Source organism: Actinia tenebrosa, unplaced genomic scaffold (genome assembly GCF_029948245.1).
Source record: "Actinia tenebrosa isolate PJP-AT-01 unplaced genomic scaffold, QUT_ActTen_1.0 PGA_scaffold5__44_contigs__length_20552954, whole genome shotgun sequence".
NCBI lineage: Eukaryota > Metazoa > Cnidaria > Anthozoa > Actiniaria > Actiniidae > Actinia > Actinia tenebrosa.
Genome location: NW_028292582.1, coordinates 2,587,009 through 2,607,644, shown reverse-complemented (window position 1 = coordinate 2,607,644; position 20,636 = coordinate 2,587,009). Strand labels below are relative to the sequence as shown.

The following is a 20,636-nucleotide window of genomic DNA, read 5'->3' as shown; positions in this document are numbered from 1 at the left end:
TTTATACGGTGCAACGGCACTTTTAATGCCTTTCCATCTTTTAAGACGCTTTCAAGGGAAAGGCCTTAAAAAATAATCTCACACGGAAAATGGGAAGTAAACTAGAGCGTTTCATGCATGCGGTAATTTACAACTGAGCTTGTCAATAGAAGACAGCTTTCATTCTATTTCTATTTCTTCTTTTTATATAAAATTATTTGCTCAACATTTAGAGGTCGAATTTATAAAGAGAGAAAAAGAAAACAACAACAACAACAACAAAAACACGGAAAGAAGCTGCATTTCTAATGATGTTTAAATTAAATAATTTTTAAATTAAATAATTGTTAAAGGTCAGGGATAAGTCCTAGTATTGGCTTCCATTTCCTAGCCATAGGGCTGTCTTCATCCCCACTTTATTTCTATTTCTTAGCTTTTGCAGTTAGCAGCTACTTGCCGCTGTAGCATTCCATGCTCCAAAAGGTCGAGTAAAGCAATAATCAGGGACTTTTGAGACACGCAGGCAATGTTCACGAAGATACGGTTCGACCAGGAGTCCTATCGCACCTGCCAAGAAAGTTCCTGCACCCATTCCAATTGTCGCAAACCCCATTGCAAACTCTTTATACTTAGGTGCAGTACTTTGAGACACTATAACAAAAGCATTATTAAATGCTGCACCTGCAATTAGTCCAGCTGTGAATATAAAAGTGAAGACAACCCAGACATCATGAACAAAGCGGTACCATGCAGCAGCTACAAAAAAGGCCAGGTGTGCTACAAGAATGAGTGATAGGATCCATATTCTTCTGATTACTAGCTTAGGAATTAAACTAGGTTTTATGTATGATACCACGGCTAAATAAGACCTTGCTACAAACTCGCCTGCGAGGAATATGAATATATAGTAACGATAATGAACTCGTGGGGGGAAGGGTGCGTTGGGAAATGCCATAGTGGTTATTATGGCTTGAATAGTGACATATTCACAGACATAAGCAACAAATAATGAAATTACTAAAGGTAAGATTTTGCCGGCCGTGGTGAACTTTTCTTTCCACGTTAATCTTTCATGCTTTGACGTTTCAGCGTCTTTTTTAACTTTGACGTGTTTTTTGTCCATTATGATGTACATAATTACGTAAAGAAGAGGTGAACCTGCCATTATCAACATGGCTCTATTTGGTGAGACGCAAGACCATGTTGTTAAACCTAAGAAAAAAAAGGGGGAAAAAATGAAAATCATTAGTTTTTTTCTTTTGAAAAGGATCGAAAATCGAATGATTTGTTACGCAGCTTGGCCGTCTGCATCGCACCTGTTGGAATGTTCAGGCAGTTACAATGGCCGGAATATCCATGGAATTCCTTTGCTTGTGTCAGTCGGAATTTTACGATGTTTTAGTTACAGTTGCTGGTACTCGTTAGCTTTTAGGACTCTACACGAGCACCCAGCATAATAAATTGGACTCAAGAACCGAATTCGATATTTTACGAGCCCAAAAAAGTTATGGTGGTGGGGGTTATAAAGATGATGATGATAAGAAACTAGAGAGAATGAAACGTTTCTAGTCATGTGAACAGAATTATGAAATATATAAACAAGTAATCATGAACATTTTTCATCACCTGGGTTATCGTCTTGATTTGAAATTTGATCACTTTTAAGGTTATTTTTAAATAGGTCATTTCTTCGGCTACAGACGGTATTTTTTGGATCAAATAATGGAGTTTATTGAATGGTAGGCGTAATAAGTCGGCTAGCCATCTACTTCTTCAATATATTGCTAAATTGGTTAAATATATTTACAGAGAGTAATCTATTGGTAAGTTGACTTACCTGTGTAATAAAGAGGTCCTAAGATAAATCCTGTTCCAGTACCTGCTGAGTACGCCGAGACAGTTACTTGTTCATAGAAAGCAGTAAGAGTGAAAAAGGACACTTCACCTGTTCCAGCTCCAAGAGAAGTCATACAAATCCCCACCAATTTCATGTACACTTCTTTAGCATATACGATCGTAAATAGACCAGAAGTGAATGTAAAATAAATAAATACGATTCTAACGGCATACGGAACGCGGTGAATGCAATATGGAGCTATCATTGTCACTAAGAAATATGGACCAACATTGGTTACCAATACAGCAGCAGTTGGAATAAACGTTCCCGCTAAAATATCCTGAGCACCGGCAATAATTACAGAGTAGACGGTATAGATGAGTGCTCCAAAAGCATAAAAAGCAATAATGTTTCTAATTTTTTCCTTCTTTGGTCCCTGTGGTTTAGTCTCGTCATCTTTTGAATCCAAATTTTCCTTTTCGTGTTCCTGTTCATTTGACTCCTCCTTGGCTGAAGGATGTTCATCGGATTTCACGTTCGAGGAATTTTCAGTTTCCTCGCCTTCCATTGAGACTCTCTCCATACTAAAAAACTAAGAACCTTCTCTTAATTTGATGATCGAAAGAAATTTTTTCAAAGTCTGAAGAGAAAATGTTTGCTTGTTTATGGGTAAGGTGATATGTCACTCACATCATCGGGTACTAAATTAGCCAATGAGAATTGACCAAACAATTAACCAAATTGCAATGTCGTCATTGCTATATTTCATTCATAATCCGAGAAGATACAACCAAATCCAAAGACTAGTTTTTTCTTTGACTGGTCATGAAAAGCTTGTAAAAATGTAATGGTTTTTCTTGGTAGAAAATTTTGCCCTTAAGCAGGCGAAGGTTGTGTGTTTTTTTTAAACGCCCTCACCTTATTTAGGGAGTTTAGGGAATCGTGCATGCAGGTGGCATTGCAGGTACAGCTCAATTCTTTTGACTGGTATCCGGAACGCTTTTGATCTTGGGAAGTTGACATTACTAAGCTTCAGTCACATTGTGTAAAAAAAGAAAGAAGAAAAATAAAAAATCCCACTCTATCAATTAATATATCCGTTAACAAATATCGAGTTTTTTATTATCTGAAATACCACTACATAAGACTACGAAAACAAATATCGTAGAACTTAAATTCAACATAAAGACGACAGTTTAAATGGCAAATATATTCCAATTAGGGATCACTAGTTGCGTGCATAAATAAACATACAAGTAAAAAGGGCTTTTATAATTCATATGGCGACATTGAAGACCCTTGTTTGAATAGAAATTTGGAAACAATCATTTTAAACCAAAAGATAACAAGGCAGATTAAGAGCACTCTTATAAAACGTCCTGCGTTCATTTTGTATTTCGTACTTATGACCTACATACGTAAACAACGATAAAATTCAAGAAACGCCGGGTTAATTTATCACAATTGAGCACGTAGGATAACTCAGAATTAATTTCAAATAAACCTTTTATTTTTTTTGTAAGCGTTAATCAAATCTTATATTTGATAGGATAGCACCGCAGTTTTTCTACGCCTCTTTTCTGTTTGTTTACAATAACATTCACTTGACAACCTGGTCGTGAGTACAGCAAGTATAATTACAGTATTATGTGAGATAATTAAGACGAGCAGTCAATAATTAAACATCAGCCAATAAGCGAATAGCATTTGGGTACGACCTCTTAACTCATTGAGGTGTTGGACCAATAGAACTTAAATGAGTACAGAGAAGCTGTTAATTGAATACAGTTTTAGTTAAGACAACAGCTTAGTCGTCTCTGAAATTTAGTCTAGAACATTGTAAATTTCATTTTCATAAACTCTATAACAAAACTACCGTTTTTTTGGAGGTCACAAATGATAGAAAGACGTTCCCTGCAGTGGCGGACCCTTCAAACGAAATATGCGATTTAATTGAATGAGTTACCAAGTTCAAGATTTCCCAATTACTCGGCCAGCACTTCAAGACAAATGTAAGCAATGCCGATTCGATAATAACGAGTAATATATCATGATTATATGAAGTTACCTAAAAAGCCATTTAAACCAAATTTACCATGGGATAGCAAGTATTAGCAAAACGATGTTGGCATGCTATCAGTTTGTCTTTACTTTAATGGTCTTTCATTTGAACAAGCAGTTCCGACAATCGTTTTCAAACGAAAACGATTGATACCTTTCTTCTTACACTAAAATATTGCTTGCATGTGATGCTTTTCATGCTTTTTTTATACCAGAAAATCAAGTTACTTGTTATCTTAATTATTAGTTTAATTACAACTTTGTGTACTGAAGTTAACATACTGTCAAACATATCTTAATTTGCCATCAGCTTTAGTGATTCTTTCTTAAAAATTCAAAATTATGGCTTTTAGTTTCATTACGAGTTTGGAGTTTTCCTGTACAAAAAGTATAATCGAGCTCACTGATCAGTATCATTGCAAGGTTGTACATTTATATTCATTAGATAAAACAAGCACTTGAATCTGGAGCTTTTAGCTTGCAATTAATTTTAATCAATGTACATGGTTGTTAGTTATCTCCAAATCTTTGACGCATACGGCATGTTGTAAATAGAGAATTCAATGGACTGGATTGGAGTTTATAATTCGGTCCCACTCAGTCTGCGTTATTCAGAAAATCTAGATTCACAGTACAAGACCACGTATTGCTAAAATTAAACGTTCATTACTCGTCTTACGAATTTCACGTACCGGCTCTCACTCATGGTTTAAACTATGATATGGAAAGGTCGTACACTTTTCAACTTTACTGCAATTTTTCTGCATCAAAGTTTTAAGTTATTACATTTAAACAGCTTTTGTACTGTCGAGTGCATGATTTGTTTGCATTTGATCGTTTTTGTTATTTTTTTAATATCTAAAGTTCATGTTTAAAAAACCTAAAACAGAAACATGTTGTCATCTGTTCGACCGGGCTTTGCTTATGTACAGTACTTGCCATTTTTTTGTAATTATACTTATATTGCATGATTAGAAATAAGAATAAAAGAAAATATAACTATTGCTTAACATTGATTATGTGTCTTATTCGATTCTCCTGTCTGAGTCCGTGTTTTTTGGGTCCAGTCCATTACGATAGAGTTCATGTTTTACAAGGTGCTAAATAACTTATGCAATTAATTAAGACTAATTAGGCAAAAAAAATCAAAATTGTGCTAAAATGACGAGGCTACAATAGGGAGCAATTGATCGACGTTTTTGTTTTAAATTCAGATCATCATGAGCGGCTGCAACGATAAACTAGAGTCGTGTACAAGTACGATGGATGAAAGACAAGCTTTGCTCTCTGTCTCAGTTACCTTTAAATCACAAGAGAATTTGGAGGCAAATGACAATTCCGAGAGTAAATCACAAGGAAAAGATGACATTGCTGGACTTGCTGATGCTGTTCATGAAGAAGAAGCTTCATGTGAGACTGAACACAAGGGATTTACACCGTCATCCATAGTTAACAGTAAAGAGGGCAAAGTAAAGGCTGAAACTAGAACAAAGAGTGAAGTCACAAAAGCTGAAATACTACCGGTTTGTTGTCTTTTGTATTTGTACAATAGAATATGTGTATGTACACTAATGAAATGAGGAAAAACAAATGTACTTTGAACTGAATAATAGCGTAGGATTTTTTCAGCTTTAAGTTCACTTACATATCCATGAAAACAAGCCAGTGTAATCTGCGATTGCAGTAACTCAGGAACTCTTTTTTGTTTCCAGAAAGAATCACTCGTAGAAAGCCGTGAGTTAGTTTAGTGGGGAGGGGGAAAATAGCATACCAAGGGACCATAGAAAACGATGTGTATGCTTTATGTCCTTTATCGTGTCTCAGAGTTTAGTTTTTTATCTTTATTTTACTATAATACCTGCCCATATCCATGCATAAAGCTTGGCGTAGTTCATGGTTATAAGCTGTTATATCCTTTTTCCTCCCCAGGGATGGAAAGGCTACGGCAACGGTATCTATATTCAGCCAATCATCGTTAACTCCTCAAAAAACCAAGAAAACAAAAAAAGTTTGCAGTCTGGGAAATTTACAGTCGAAGACTTAAGACAGCAACTACGACTACGACAATCTTCCGAATGGGTGGTAAAGCATAATCAAAGAATTCACCTAAAAGGATCATTGAAAACTGGTGCTCCACATATCAATTCAGAAATAAATACATGTATTTCTCGCTGCCATTCCAGCCGAACGGCAACTGGAAGTCAAGAGCCTTCTCTTTCACAGCACAGCCATTCCGTCAAGCAAACAAGCAAACTTGCCAAAGGTTTTGTTTGTAGACATTGGACACGAGATTTCTTATCGAAAGACAATGAAAGTGAACAGGAGAGCGAGCCATCGTCCCTTACAATTCGCTCATATGTTAATGTCGATATGATGGAAGCGTTATCGAAGACGACAAAAGCGTCGGAGCACAAAAAAAGGGTTTGTCCTGATATAACCAGACCTAGACAACACCAGAATGCTAGTAAAAGCTCCCCAGATTACGACGATGAAAATAGCCATCAATTATCTAGGAGATCATCTCTATCTTCTTCTCTAGTTTCTAATGAGATTATACCCAAGGATAACCTACATCAAGATATCAATGATTTAATTTTTGGAAATATTTCAGTGAATGTGCGCAATCCTTGCACGGATGACTCATGTTCCTGTAGATTGAATGAAATTGCAGCAACACCTCAAGCCACAGAAACCTGCAGTAGTAAATTAGGAAAAGAAAAGGGCAAATCAAGGAACATGTTAAAACCAAGAAAAGAACAAAGAATGTTTGTACATGTTCCGTTGAAAGAGTTTCCTCCAATCGATCCACTGCGAGACTTGAGAAAGTCTTCCAAAATCCAAACAATGGGAAAAAGAAAGCTCCCTCGCCGGCCACATACAGTGGGCGCACCGTGCTCATTCAGTGACATCAATAAAAAGACAGCAGAAAGCATTCGTATCTCGTCTTCAAAGTCATTGGGCTATCACTTCCGTGGGATACACGGGAAAGCTGTAGAATATCCATTGAAAAACTGGCAAAATCGAGGCAAATATGTAAAACCCTAAGTTGGTAAAGAGTAAATCGATAATTCAAGAGGGATTTCACGCCGCTGAAGTAGTTCCAGGTTGAAGTGTTATTAACATTAATTATTAATTTACTCAGCTTTGGGATGTTTATATCACTACATATTTTGAGGGCCGTAAGTTAGTTAACTCTAATAGGTTATCGCGTTTACATCTTGAAATAAAGTTATTGTATTGTATATGGTCTACGATAATTATTTTTGAAATGCAATATGATAACACCAAAAGGCACCTGAAATCCACTCGCTTTCATTTCGCAATAACAATTTACTTTTCAATGAAAAAGCTTTTGAAACATGTTTTAGTTCTAAAATCTGTGGCGACACTTTTACTCAAGTTTCTTGACGTTTCGTTCACGCATCATGCATCATTCTCAAGAGCGAAGATCAATTGAATTGCAAGTACTTCTAACAATGTCAGAGAATCAGAAATTCAACTAAAGTCATTTGGCAAAACCTTTGCTTTGAATGAGTTGATTGTACGTTTAACGATGGCTTTAGCTCTTTAATTCTTTAATAAAGAACATCTATAAGCCAGACATTCCAGTTATTTCGAAACATGCATGGCTATGAGATACAGGTCCATGTTCTTCACAATTTGCTCCTTTTATTTTTTCTGACAAACTTAGTTTGATTCTCTAGTATTTGCAAGCAACGCTTAATTTTGGGCAGTGTTAAAGATATTTCGCAAACTGTGTGACGTGAACTGCCGTCAGTGATGAGGAGGAACCATACTGCCAAATTGGAGGTAACCCATAACAATTTTTTGAGCGGCTTTCATTGATGATGGTAATACATACCAGGACAAGCATAAAGAAGTTTGTCTGTCTCCTATATTAGCCGCAAACCGGCGTGTCTGAGGTATTTAATTAAGAAGAAACAAACTGCTGCACTAAGATTTGTGCATGAATTGTTTTCCACAATAATCTATAGTATTTTTCCCCCTTTTTACTCAAACTGTTTAATTATCTATCTATTTACACTTATTAGTCATTGAAAAATAAATTGAACTGAATTGATGACGAAGTATGTGACACCACTTTTAAGGGAGATAATGGGGATGATAATGGTTATGATGGAGATGACAGTGGTGATAATGCAGATAATAGTGGTGGTGATGGAGATGATAGTGATGATGATGGAGATGACAGTGGTGATGATGGAGATGATAGTGGTGATGATGGAGATGATAATGGTTGTGATGATAGTGGTGTTGATGTAGATGATAATGGAAATGATGGAGATGATATTGGTGATGATGGAGATGATAGTGGTGATGATGGAGATGACAGTGGTGATGATGGAGAGGATAGTGGTGATGATGGAGATGATAGCAGTGATGATGGAGATGATAATGGTGCTGATGGAGATGCTGGTGGGATGATGGAGATGTCAAGATGTCAAGTTCTTTTGTGATTGTGTCAAGAAAATGTAAGAAGTGTATAAAATCGCTGATTTAACTTGGCAAACACAACTTAAATACAACTTAATGAAATAATTTTAAATTCAAAGCTAGTTTAAAATAAATTATGAAATTTGCCTTTACTTTTTGTGAATTTTGAAAATTTAAAATGCAAAAGCAATTATAGCTTCTATCAGTGTAAATAAATTAATGACAATATAAAAAGGTTGAATTCTCCACGAAAGCTCAATTTGTTAAGTCGTGCAGACACTATGCTTTCGAGTTTACCGGGAAGTACTTCATGTCCGTATATTTAACAGATGATGCTCCCCCCTGAAGCCCCAATCCTCCTCCTCCCACCAACAAAAAAAGACTTACTTTCCCTTATCAAAGCTGCCGGACTTTTACTATTAAACATATGAGGATTCGAAAGGACATCGTCCCATAAGTACTAATACATTAAATGTTGAAGGAAACTGTATGTGATTTTAGAAAAAAATGCCTGTCATTGGAACTTTCATTGTGTGTCCAGTACGAAATCAATTCAGTAAAAACGTATTTCCTGCTTAGTAAATCTTTCCAGTACTGAAATTTTGGGCCTTCTATTTTGTACTCAGCAATGTTTTTTTTCTAACGAACTCAACTATATTCCTTTTTTCGTCGTACTTCAATGGTTTGTTTTATTCTGAAACTATTTTCATTCAGTGCTTAAAAACTGACTTCTAGGAAGGGGATGTTTCTCAAATGGTGCAGTTTTGCTGTGAAAATCTGCGTCCGCGGGCGCGTCCGGGAGCATTGTTATCACCACAGGAAACCCACCAAAACGTTTGTAAAGAACTGTAGAAACAAATTTTTTTACCCTAATTAGTAGATTAGCGATTCAAGTAAATATTCATTAGTTTGTGTCAAACTAAATGTAATCGGTATTATTTTTTTATTTGTTGATTTGTTGATTTATTCATTTATTGAGAATGCAACACGAAAACCCCTACATACTACTCATTCTTTGGGCTTCCTGTGTGTCAGCGGTTATTTTCCCGCCTTTGACTAGAGGATGTGCGCGGCGCGGCTCGCTCTGTTCACCCTTCGTGGAGTCTCGTTTCGACTCACTACTTTATCTAAACATTTCGAAACTTTGGAACACATGCTGATGAAGTAAGTGTGGCTTAAACTTATAAGGTTCATTCTGTTTATATTTTATTACCGAGGGAATGGGGAATTTTACTTGTACATTAAGCCTTACATTTTAGTCTTTTGTGATGATAACTTGTTGGGTCTTGTTGGTGCAATCTAAAGCAAAGGGTTTTGTACTAGTCGTTTTTTGTCTTAGTACCAGTTTTTCAAGGATATGACTAGCTAAAAACTAGTGTGAGCTGCGTCGGTGTTTCTAATGAAATAGTAATGATGAAAAGGTAAATTATACACCGTGAAAAGATGAAAAAACTTACTGACGTTTCGGACGCTAGTCCTTCGTCGGAGTAAAAGAGGAGTTTTTCAAGGGTTTATTGTATGCACTCGAGTGTATGTTTGATGACGCCGATTTTTGTAGCTATGGTATTTCGAACTTTAACATTCGTATAATTTTATACCTTGTCACTGTTTATGTTGGGATGCAAGGTAAAATTCAGTTCAGTCTTATGTATTCTTTAAGTTTAATTACCTATCTCTTGTCCCACCAGTTAAACCTCTTGCCCTAGTGCTATGATCCCTATGATATATTTTACTGCACCTTATGGCCACTGGCCATTCAGGTTGGGGGTCCATCTGTAAGCAAGCTTGAAATGGATATCAGCCTACAGTAGTTAGGGTAGGACTAGCCCCCCTCACACTTTTCCCCTTTGTATATACTAGCCTCTTATATTTTCCAATCTTAACCCCTCCCCCTCCACTTTTTAGGTGGTCCATTGTCCTTGAAGCCTGTTTTGTCTGCTCCTAGCTATTTTTATAGGCCTCATAATTGTGTGTGTGTGTGCTTGCCATTTAGTTTTGGTATGATTTGATTCTTGTGTGACAGGTATATTGGGACATAATGGTAACATTTAATATGTAACATACTATGTTTCAGTTGTCAAAGTACAGAGAATCATAAGTAGGTTAATTTAAGTGTTTTTTATTGCAATGGTGCAAAAATGCAAAAAATTTTAAAATCTACTGTATATAACTAGCCTTTATGTCAGGTGGGTGAGTTAAAACTTATAGCGCAGATTCTTAAACTAAGGCAGAACAACAGACAAATATGGTAGAAAAAGGTCCACCAACAGACCCATTATTGGAAGCAATAAATACAGGATTTCAAAATTTAGTTATCAAAATGTACACTAAAACTGAATGGTCTGTTAAACAAGTCTAATATATTTGCCATCTAAATGCTTCATACAGTGTATAACAATGGTGTAGAGTGGTTTTACTTCATATAAATCCATGAAATAAGCAAAGAGTTTTATCTTTATATTATTGCTTTTTGACTAGAAGGCATTGCCTATTAGTGGTAGATATTGAGTTTTATTTCATGGAAAATGTAAGTGAAATCACTCTTCCCCTGACTGTTAACTGTTAAAAATGAACATCCCAAAGTTTGAAACCATAAAGATTAAGCATTAAATAAATAAATATCAAATAGTTGTGCATCTAATCTAATCCTTTCTATCAATTTCGTATTTACTGTCCTATGTACAATAAATAAATTTGCTCATCAACAATTCTGTACAGTAAAATCTAAATTATAATTTAGTGAAATGTATTCTTGAAATAAATAATAAAATGGAAACTTCAATGTTTGATTTGAGAGTACTAGGCTTCACCATTAAGAAGCTTTGTATACTAGTTTGCTGCAAAAATTTCAATTAATGCTTGTCTTTACTTCATTTTATTCTTTTATTCCACCTCTCCATTCACTTTCTCTGCTGTCTTGGAATGCCACTTGGCCACCTCTTGCTCATCCATCCAACTTAAGATGTTCCAGTCTTGTACCATGTATTACCACTAAGATTCTACAAATGATATTCTGTGATAAGATAATTTGCTTAGCCATCAATTCTCTTGAGTCTCAGTGCTGGATCAGTCTTGAGAAGCTTTATCTCTTTCTGCAATCATCCAAACAAAATATATAAGTTAGCACACAATATGATAATATAGAAAAAAAAATGGATTATTAACTAAGATAAAGTTATAGGTAAATTCCATGTACACTGTAGATATACTATAATAAGAAAAGAGAGAGAAAAAAGTAACACTATTGGTGGGTGTTTCAAATTTCTAAGAAGTCATAATAACATGATGCAATTCAATTTGAAATTATTCTGTTTGTGCAGTACTTACAAGTTGAACATCGGATGGAATACGTGACAGGAAATCAGCAAGTTCATTGTTGTCTACTGCATTAGGTTTACGGATCTTCTTGGTGAATTTGTTTATACCCCATGCAAGCAGTAAGAACTTGAGTGGAACAAGGTAGAGGACTACAGTACCAATAGTGAAGGCAGCGCAAGCCAGGTATGAACAGAAGGGGACGCTCCAGTTGAAGGTACTAAAAAAAAGGGAAAGGTTCCATATTTCAGTTTCCTGTTTTTGCAATGGAAGGAATTGCACTGAAAAAGACTCTACTGTAGTTATTAATCAGGTGTTTTACAGACACATTATAACTCACTTCTTTAATCTTTCACCATTAGAAGCAACCTCATCTAGAGCATTTTGTACAGTGGAACATATACTGGTGATAGCATTGAGCTTGTCCTTGAAGCTCTTTCCTTTTTCCTGTAAGAAAGAGGATTTCCACAAAATCACACTAGTTCGTTTACAATTAATTTATTAACTGTACAGTAGACCTACTGTATGTGATGTACAGTTAAAATAGCATTTTGAAACTTTGTAAAACTATGCAAGACCTGGTACAATGAATATTATATAACTAATGTCTTACCCCTTTCTTGCCTTTAGGCTCAGCATCGTCATCATCATCCATGTCATCATCATCATCTTGAGGTGCCCCTTCCTGAATTTACGAACATTATTCATATTATGAGTTTTGAAAGTGTAAGTTGTTTTGAAAGTATGTTGTTCATTATCAAGGCACCATGGTTCTTTTTGTTTGAATCAATAGCAGATGTTCCAATAATACAAGTACTTAATTCTTGTTTATAACAATCTTTACTCTTACCTGATCTTCTGGATTGACGTTTCTGTCTGTCAGCAACATGCACACTACATACTGTTTCAGGAAGCTGAGTAGCAGGGTTAGTGGGATGATGTAGAAGTCAAAATTCAAACACAACATGATGTAGATCTGCAAACAACAAAGTCTCACATTATACTATTTATTTATTATTTTTGGCCATTACTTTTAAGGTCAGAAAAGGATTCAGTCAATAAACAACAACATTATTTCATCTGATTCAAACCATTGGAATCCTTTGTTAAAACTTTCAAACTGCACAGCCTTTTGTTATGTTATTATATTCCACTAAGACTTTAGCATACCATGAATCCAAAAGCACTCCTAAATTTGTACTGCCATGTGAACAAGGATCCTACGAAAGCTCCAGCAGACACTAAACTTGCCACCAGCTTGTTTGTCCTGTCAATGTTACGCTGAAGAAGCTGTAATGAGATTTTGAAATATTTCATTTATCAAATGGTTTACAATTGTTGTAGGTACAATTACGAAGTACAGTATATTCTTACCTGTCGTTTGAATTTTGGTGGTTCATACAGTACTTTGGGTTCACGTGGATTGATTGTCCTGACAGCACCTCTGATTGGGTTGTAAATGAAATCCAAGGTCAAAATGAGGTGACCCTTGGCTCGTCCTTCCAAAGTCTTGTTTTTAAGCTGATACAAGCGTTTCTCACCAGCAGTAATCTGGAAAACAAAGGTCAAGTAATAAAAAAAATCAACTGTAGTTTTAGAGTTATGTTGACATCAAATAGTTTAGACTAACAAGCAGAACCTAGCATAGACTATGAGCTAAGTCCCTCTATTTCCCTTGGTCACTGTCCATCTGTCTCTCTGTGTTGACTGGTCGAGGAAGATTAGTTATGAGTCAACCCCCCCCCCGGGACTTTTGACTCATAACCAATCTACCTTGACCAATCAACACAGATAGACAGATGGACAGTGACCAAGGGAAATAGAGGGACTTAGCTCGCAGTCTAAACCTAGCATTTTATATTGACTATTTATAAACATACAATATATACAATACATGTAGTTGTAGCTTTAATTTTTGAAACTAAAGATTTTAGTAATTTTATCTTTCAATATCTTAACCTTTTTAGTAAATAAAAATACTGTGCACAATCATTTATGTACTTACCTGAAGCAAGGGAATAACAACACGACCAAGAAATTCTGGTGCTCCTCTCTTGTCTTCATCAAACACAGTGATGTCCAGTGCATCATGTGGGTCAGATATTTCCCTGTAAAATAGTAAATAACGAAATGTTAAAAATTAATGTAGTTATGCATAATGAATATCTGGTAAAGTGTGACTGGCAAAAAAAGGGTCCAGGAGAATATTTACTGCAATAGTAATACTTTATGTTAGAAAACATACTTTACAGTATAAGCAGCCAACACATGCTGACTGATGTATGTATGGCTTGTTGACAAGCTGTTTGTTGATTTTTCAACTTACAGTTGATTATTTTTCAGCTATAGATTACTTATCCCTAAAAAAATGACCAAAGTCATAATATATGTGTCAATGTGCACTGGTGGTGTGCGCTGCTAATGCGCCGCCTCTCACCAATGTGACCCGAGTTTGAGTCCTGCCGATTTCGATGTCGTATGTGAGTAGAGTTTTTGTTGGTTCTCTCCTGTGCTTCGAGGGTTTTTCTCTGGGTTCTCCAGTTTTCGTCTCTCAAAAATCAACTCCTAAATTCTAATTCAATCTTTGGGCTTTCACTTAGTTTGGAGCCTAGCTCTGTTGTGATTGTCCCATGCTGTGATACGACAGCGAAAAGCTTTGTAAATTTTTAAATGCAGTACTTTCTACTAAACTCATTGAATGAAAATTGACAATTTGTTTGACAGTCTAACTCACATTTCATAAATCTTATTCCATGCAGGATTCAAAGTCTTGTAAATGGTATTTGTTACAAGACGCTTGTTATTGACCTCAATTACAGCAAATGGATCACTAGCACCACCAAGATCAGCAGAGGTAAGCCCAACAGCTCTGTGCAACTTAACTTGAAGCCATCCAATTTCCTTAATCTTCTTAGGAGTATTCTTAAGGCCAAATCTTTGAGCTATAGCCTTCCTGCGAGCTGGGTCATCTTTGTGTACGCTAAGATCAGACTCACAGCCTGGTGCATCTAATCCAGTAATGGCCAAGTGCATGACAATTATTCCTGCACCATCTTCAAGTTCAGCTTCAATCTTGTGGGACTTCTCACGAGCAAGTTTATTTAAGTCAATTTGGCACCTGGTTTAAAATGTAGGTAGGATTATTACTCACTGGAAAGCATAGTTCAGTGGTGTGTTCTGGTAGTTAACTGGTACTCACTACAACACTGTTTTACAGCATGGGTTCTAAACTTGAATGGAGTTTGTGTCAACTGTTACTTCAACCCTGATGCTTGGTCGTATTGAAAAACATGATTTAACACAGATGTTCAAAGCAAATTCCTCATTTAACTAATACGCCTGTGTACAACACAATATTGGTCTATGGATGGAGTTGCTTGCTTGGTTTTCTTTTATCTGGACTTAAAGTTTTTTTCTCCATTTTCAATTTTCATTTCCACCATTAATTTTGGGCCTTCCTGATTAAAACGACCAATGTAATAGCACAAAGTGCTATTTATGGACAATATTTCATCATGCTTAAAGTGCACATGAACCCTTCGACAATACTTTCAGTACTGATTCTGCATAAAGTAAATAGTTGATTGGTAAAATATTTCTTGATTTGAGTGATGCGTCTTTAAGTTATGAAGGTTTATACTTCCAATATGTTAATGATGATGACGTCAGGTAAGGTATTTGAGTGTTTTTGTTGTAACTAGTAATACTAAATGCTGGCCATTTTGAAAATAAAAATTGTAAATAGCTTTCATGTAAACCATGAGTAAAATAATGATGCTTTTTAAATACTGTTTCTATGAACCAGTTCGATTTTGTATATTTGATTAAGCCTTAATAGACGTCACACTCATTAGCATATTGGAAGTATAAACCTTCATAACTTAGAAACGCATCACTCAAATCAAGAAATATTTTACCATTCAACTATTTACTTCGTGTAGAATCAGTACTGAAAGTATTGTCGAAGGGTTCATGTGCACTTTAAAAGTCACTTGTCTTATGCTTGTATATTCAAAACATTCAACCCTTACCTTCCCATGAATTCATCCTTCCTGATGTCTCTATCATACACTGTTAGCTCTAGCACCATTGGGGTATCTGGATAGAACTTCAAATCAAACTGCTCAGCCCAGTAAGGGTTAAGAGTTTCTTTGCAAGCTTTGCTCTTGTACCTTTCGTTCCCAAGACGGAATTTGCAGTAGGGATCACTGAGACCTGTTTTGAAAGGTAGTTGTCATTATTTGCTACTTTTGAGTTTTAATCAGAATAACACTGACAGAGATGCAGTAAACAGGTATCTTTTGCTGTCAATGTATCAATGTATAAAGAATTACAGAACTATATTATAATCTGCTATCTTGTGTAAAGTCAAAAGACTAAAGATTTAACTTACCTGAATCATCCATAGGAATCATTTTCTTTCCCTCCACTAAGATGATTGATACTATTCCATCCCACAACTGTGTTGGGACACCCTTGGCATCTCCTTTAGCACCAGGTGCTGGTTTCCTGTTTGAAGCTCGTCGTACAATCTGCCCAATAGCAAACCATCAGTCAGAACAAATTTAAAGAAACAAGCAATGGCCATGGTATAATGATCAGTGGTATAATGATGAGTGGTACAATACATGTAACTACTTACCTCTTGCCTGTCTTCAACATTTTTTGGAGACACTGTGAATATGGCTAGGACTTTGCCAAGATTTTCACCATCTTCCCCTTCAAGATCCAATTCCATTTCTGTTGGTCTGCAAGGTTAGGACAAAAGAATAACTTTATGAGACTACACAACTACTGAACTACTCACTTATCAGATTGTCTTAGGTTTTCATGCTGAGAATATTCTTTTTCTGGTCTTATTTGTTAGTGACTATCTTATAGGACAAATGCATTGCTAGAGCAAACAGATGAAGCACTGCTTAATCAACTAACATGAGCCAAATAATATGTATGGCAACTAGAGTACAAACACTATAAGTGTGCAACATAAATACCACTAAATACTGCTAAATTATTCTAATCCTATTGTTTTCTATTGTTTAATTAGCACTATTTACTACTAAATAGTGCAAAGTGTTGCACACTTTTAGTGTTTGTACTCTACATGTATATAGGTATTAATTAAGACCAGTTGACACTAAAGTCAGTATATATGTCAGAGCAGTTTTCATATGACTGTGAGAAGCTCAGTGCCTTACATGTATGCTGGCCTTGCCATGACTGATACTTTCTAGGATCTTAATTGACTGATTTTTTTTTTTGCACAATGTGTCTGGCCTGGCAGTGTTTTTACCTTGGCATGACTCTGCATGCTCTGTGTTTGTGCCCTGTTTCAGGTTGCGTGAAGAGTAAATTCTTGTGTACTATGTTTGGTCTGACACACATACCATACCATGTCACAACGTGCTCCTGCTGTGAACTTTTCACAGTCAAATGAAAACTGCTCTAGTTACTTACAACATTTGCATGCCTGTACTTACTTTTCAACTTCCAGATTGGATAGGTCTACAACTGCTCTGCCCATGGGGTCATCATTACCAACACGGTCAAAGTCAAACACCTTCAAAACCATTGGTGTTGTGATATCCTCAATAGGAACACAGAATTTTTCATTCCATTGAGGATTGAGATTTTTTGAGATGGTACGACTTTTGTAAATTTGTCGTCCATCAGCCTTAAATTTCACATAAGGATCGCTGGTGCCTAAAAAGAGTAAGTAATGAAAATGTTATTTTTTTAGACTTGGAAATTAATGGCAGTATAAACAAGTAGAGTTGGAAGTAGAGAGCTGAGCATTTTATGATTTCATTTTTATGAGGCCTTTTAATGTTGTCTCGTAACTTTGTTTACACTGTATTTTAAGTAAAACCAAAAAATAGATTATTTTTATTTTTATTTTTAAACCATTTTAATACTTTCAAAATTGTTTATGGAAATTTATGAAAAGTTCAAATTCATTTAATAAAGGCATTAGGTATTTATTTTGAAACATTTTATAATTACAAAAAGAAACGCTAATTGGTAATTTATTTATTTTTATTTTTAAATCAGTTGAAATATTTTAAAAAACTTTTAATCAAATAGGTTTAAAATTTTAAAAATTCGAATATTTTATTTGTTTAGTATTTATTGTTTATGGTTAAAGTATTTTGTATCAGTTGTTTTTTTTCTTTTAAGTTTAAGTTTATCAAACCTGAACGTTGGATATTTTTAAGATATACCCCATCATCTTCAAATTCCACATGGTAGGTGTCTGTTACCAAATAAGTTTATATTAAAAGTGTTAGCATTTATTATCCATGCCACAGATGTTAAATATTGTTTTGTTTCTTCTCTTATTTATTATTTTGCATTTCAAATTATCTGTGACTTGGTATATGTACATATTATTTTTAGCACCTTTATCATATTCCATCTTCAAAGGAGTACAACAAAACAATATTTTACATCCTGCAAATATTTTTTTTCAAAATCTTGGTCTTTAATAATAAACTGATAATGAAAAAAATTAATTATTTTTGTCAATAATTTGTTACCTGGATTTTTAGAATTAAAATGTTTATTATGATTTAAGATTTATTATTGAATCCTTTATACAGTCTTACCAACTGCAGATCAGGTCCTGTTATGATTTAAAATCTCATGAAATGTTTAGTAATATTAAAAGTAAAAAGAGAAGATGAATAAATGAAAAGTTAAGAAACACAAATATAAAAAAGTAGAGTACACGCTCTAAACCCGTGATTAATATTTAGTACTAATTAGTAATAATTCATACAGAATCCTTTCTTTCCTATTGTTAGATTATCACTATTTAGTACTAAAAATTAATATTTCTTTCACAGGTTTAGTGAGAGTACTCTAGCATAAAATATTGACTGCAAAGTAAAATATACATTAAATATAATATTTTCAGATTTCATTAGATTTCATTAGATTTACTTTGTAAACAAATTCTTAAAATGCAGGCATAGTTATTTTCATGAAGTAAATTTTAAATTCATAAACAGTAAATAGTGAATAAATGTTTTTATATTTGAGAGTAAAATTAAAAAAATAAACTCAAATAAAATGTGCTCTACATTTTTACTTTTTGCAAAACATAGCATTTATACATTGTATACATTGTATAATATATATTATATAATTTAATATTTTAGAATTTTGTTATTTTTGAGTCGTTCCCTTTTTAGATGAAATTTATGGTTCCACCCAATTTGTTGCTAAGCATTTTGAGTCACCTGCAAGAACCTGCTCATTTAAGATGTTTATATGACAGCTTTGACTTCATAGCCAATAAAATGCCATAGATAAATATATTATCAGTTATTATTTGATTATGTTTTGAATATTCTAGTCCTATTTCTAGGAATTCTCCTTCCTTTAGTGTAAAACTAATATTATTTCATAACATGTGACTTGGGCAAAGACAAACTCTAATAATATATGTTTTACTAACATTTATGTGACCGTTTTCATGGGAAATAATATTTCCACTAAAAATTATAATATTCCTAACATATATTATTTTTTATTTAGTGCAAGAACAAGCTCAATTTATCAAGGTTGAATTATAAGATTTAGTTTAGCAATACATAAAATAAAATTTAAGTGAGCTGCAAGATATTAGTTAAAAAATGCACATATCATTTAGTAGTTGAAATATAGCATAAGGCATGTAACTTTAGCTTGACTTTCAAATGCAATAAATTATGCAGTAGGATTTTCGTTAATTCAACGTTGTTTACAAGCTTATGTTTGGTGCAACAAGTGGTCTACTTTTTAGCGTTGGGTTGGCTTTTTCTAAAGTGCATCTATTTATATGTTTTTAATTAACGGAGGTTATAATGTTAAACTTGGGTTATTTAATGTTGTTCGCTTTAAAATAATATGTTAAGTTATTTATTTTCTTAAATTATAACATAGAAATCATTTATACTACACAAGTAACAATTTTTATATGTTTTATGGTGTAGATACATCAAACACGAAAATTTACGAGTTATAGAGTAAATAATAATAAAAAAAAGGTATATATTTTTACGTATGTTATCATGCATATACCTGTTTTATCCCGAGCAGCCAAGTCCTTGCCCTCCTTCAGCTCTACATCAAGAGCGAAGAAAGCGCATTTTCCGGCTTTGGCAACTTCGCCAGCCTGCAAAACAATTATGACTTACAATAAAAACACGCTCTTCAAGTTTGTAGGGAAAACCCTTGGGAGTTTTGACTTGGGACGTAATTCAAAAGTCTGTTTACATGTTGTCGTTGTCTGATTATACGACGTCGCTCGCCCTCTGTAGACTCATTTCAAGTTCGCTTGCATTCTAGCACTTCACATATGAGCATTAAATTACTTTTAAGTGTACGATGAAGGTGAATTTGTATAAACGATATAATTCTTACCGTTGACCCGGGAGAAACATCAGTTGCCGTGCATTCAACTACCGAACCTGCTTCGCTTGCAGGTTGAGAAGTCGATTGCAAAGCTCCAGGCTCAGCAGACGTTCCTTTAGCTGATTGAGAAAAAGTAACAGTATTATCAGTATGCTTGCTTTGTGTACCGTTTGAAAACATTCGTAGATCAAAAAGATGTGGCATGGATATTGACTTATTCGGTTTCCTACCACCACGACCGCCCTTCTTTCTCTTCAAGCTGAAGAAACGCTTTTTCCCACTTGATGAGTCGACATCTGAAAAGTTTAAAAACACGAATCAAGACGCCGAACTTACTCCTAGACATTAAAGTTAGAACAAGTAAGGATATTAAAATGAAAATATTAAGAAATTTAAGAAATATCGAGCTATAACCTCGCACTTCCTCGTCCGACATCTTTGCTGCTTAATAGACTCAGCTGTAATGAAGGTGCGCAGAGTTCTTGCGCACTAAATGTAGCGTCGGTTGGCGGGATTTGGGTGCATCCGCTGGCCTTGTTTATAAACAATTAACTTACATCGGTGATAAATATAACAATTCGCCACTTCAAAA

General features: G+C 34.8%; 3 protein-coding genes across 5 annotated transcripts; 1 reads left to right on the top strand and 2 right to left on the bottom strand.

Annotated features, from left to right (window-relative positions):
- LOC116295528 (uncharacterized) lies at nucleotides 1-2,461 on the bottom strand. The gene is made up of 2 exons (XM_031703369.2): nucleotides 1,817-2,461; nucleotides 1-1,191 (listed from the first exon to the last, which is right to left on the bottom strand). Exons 1-2 carry the CDS (start codon nucleotides 2,397-2,399, stop codon nucleotides 422-424), a joined length of 1,353 nt encoding a protein of 450 aa, XP_031559229.1. The 5' UTR covers nucleotides 2,400-2,461; the 3' UTR covers nucleotides 1-421.
- Nucleotides 2,462-3,623: 1,162 nt separating this feature from the next.
- LOC116295538 (uncharacterized) lies at nucleotides 3,624-6,979 on the top strand. The gene is made up of 3 exons (XM_031703386.2): nucleotides 3,624-3,828; nucleotides 5,092-5,400; nucleotides 5,807-6,979. The coding sequence occupies exons 2-3, from the start codon at nucleotides 5,098-5,100 to the stop codon at nucleotides 6,920-6,922; spliced, it is 1,419 nt and encodes a 472-aa protein (XP_031559246.2). The 5' UTR covers nucleotides 3,624-3,828; nucleotides 5,092-5,097; the 3' UTR covers nucleotides 6,923-6,979.
- Nucleotides 6,980-10,435: 3,456 nt separating this feature from the next.
- On the bottom strand, nucleotides 10,436-20,529 carry LOC116295532 (multiple C2 and transmembrane domain-containing protein 1). 3 transcript variants are annotated; one of them, XM_031703373.2, is made up of 18 exons: nucleotides 20,459-20,529; nucleotides 20,275-20,340; nucleotides 20,054-20,163; nucleotides 19,712-19,805; nucleotides 17,841-17,900; nucleotides 17,128-17,350; nucleotides 16,290-16,395; nucleotides 16,041-16,179; nucleotides 15,679-15,862; nucleotides 14,382-14,765; nucleotides 13,653-13,755; nucleotides 13,022-13,198; nucleotides 12,818-12,937; nucleotides 12,498-12,623; nucleotides 12,261-12,332; nucleotides 11,988-12,094; nucleotides 11,660-11,867; nucleotides 10,436-11,424 (listed from the first exon to the last, which is right to left on the bottom strand). In XM_031703373.2, exons 1-18 carry the CDS (start codon nucleotides 20,478-20,480, stop codon nucleotides 11,365-11,367), a joined length of 2,361 nt encoding a protein of 786 aa, XP_031559233.1. In that variant the 5' UTR covers nucleotides 20,481-20,529; the 3' UTR covers nucleotides 10,436-11,364. The 3 variants fall into 3 exon arrangements, with proteins under 3 accessions (XP_031559233.1, XP_088894038.1, XP_031559234.1); XM_089037912.1 differs by having other exon boundaries at nucleotides 20,054-20,340; XM_031703374.2 differs by lacking the exon at nucleotides 17,841-17,900.
- Nucleotides 20,530-20,636: the final 107 nt, after the last annotated feature.

Bases quoted from the DNA above. Each gene is read 5' to 3' on its own strand.
- LOC116295528 (XM_031703369.2), bottom strand. From the start codon at position 2,399: ATGGAGAGAGTCTCAATGGAAGGCGAGGAAACTGAAAATTCCTCGAAC. The intron at 1,192-1,816 runs GTAAGTCAACTT...TTTTTTTCTTAG, and splicing joins AGGACCTCTTTATTACACAG to GTTTAACAACATGGTCTTGC.
- LOC116295538 (XM_031703386.2), top strand. From the start codon at position 5,098: ATGAGCGGCTGCAACGATAAACTAGAGTCGTGTACAAGTACGATGGAT. The intron at 5,401-5,806 runs GTTTGTTGTCTT...TTTCCTCCCCAG, and splicing joins CAAAAGCTGAAATACTACCG to GGATGGAAAGGCTACGGCAA.
- LOC116295532 (XM_089037912.1), bottom strand. From the start codon at position 20,480: ATGTCGGACGAGGAAGTGCGAG. The intron at 19,806-20,053 runs GTAAGAATTATA...ATTGTTTTGCAG, and splicing joins ATGTTTCTCCCGGGTCAACG to GCTGGCGAAGTTGCCAAAGC. The intron at 12,333-12,497 runs GTAAGAGTAAAG...TCGTAAATTCAG, and splicing joins ACGTCAATCCAGAAGATCAG to GAAGGGGCACCTCAAGATGA.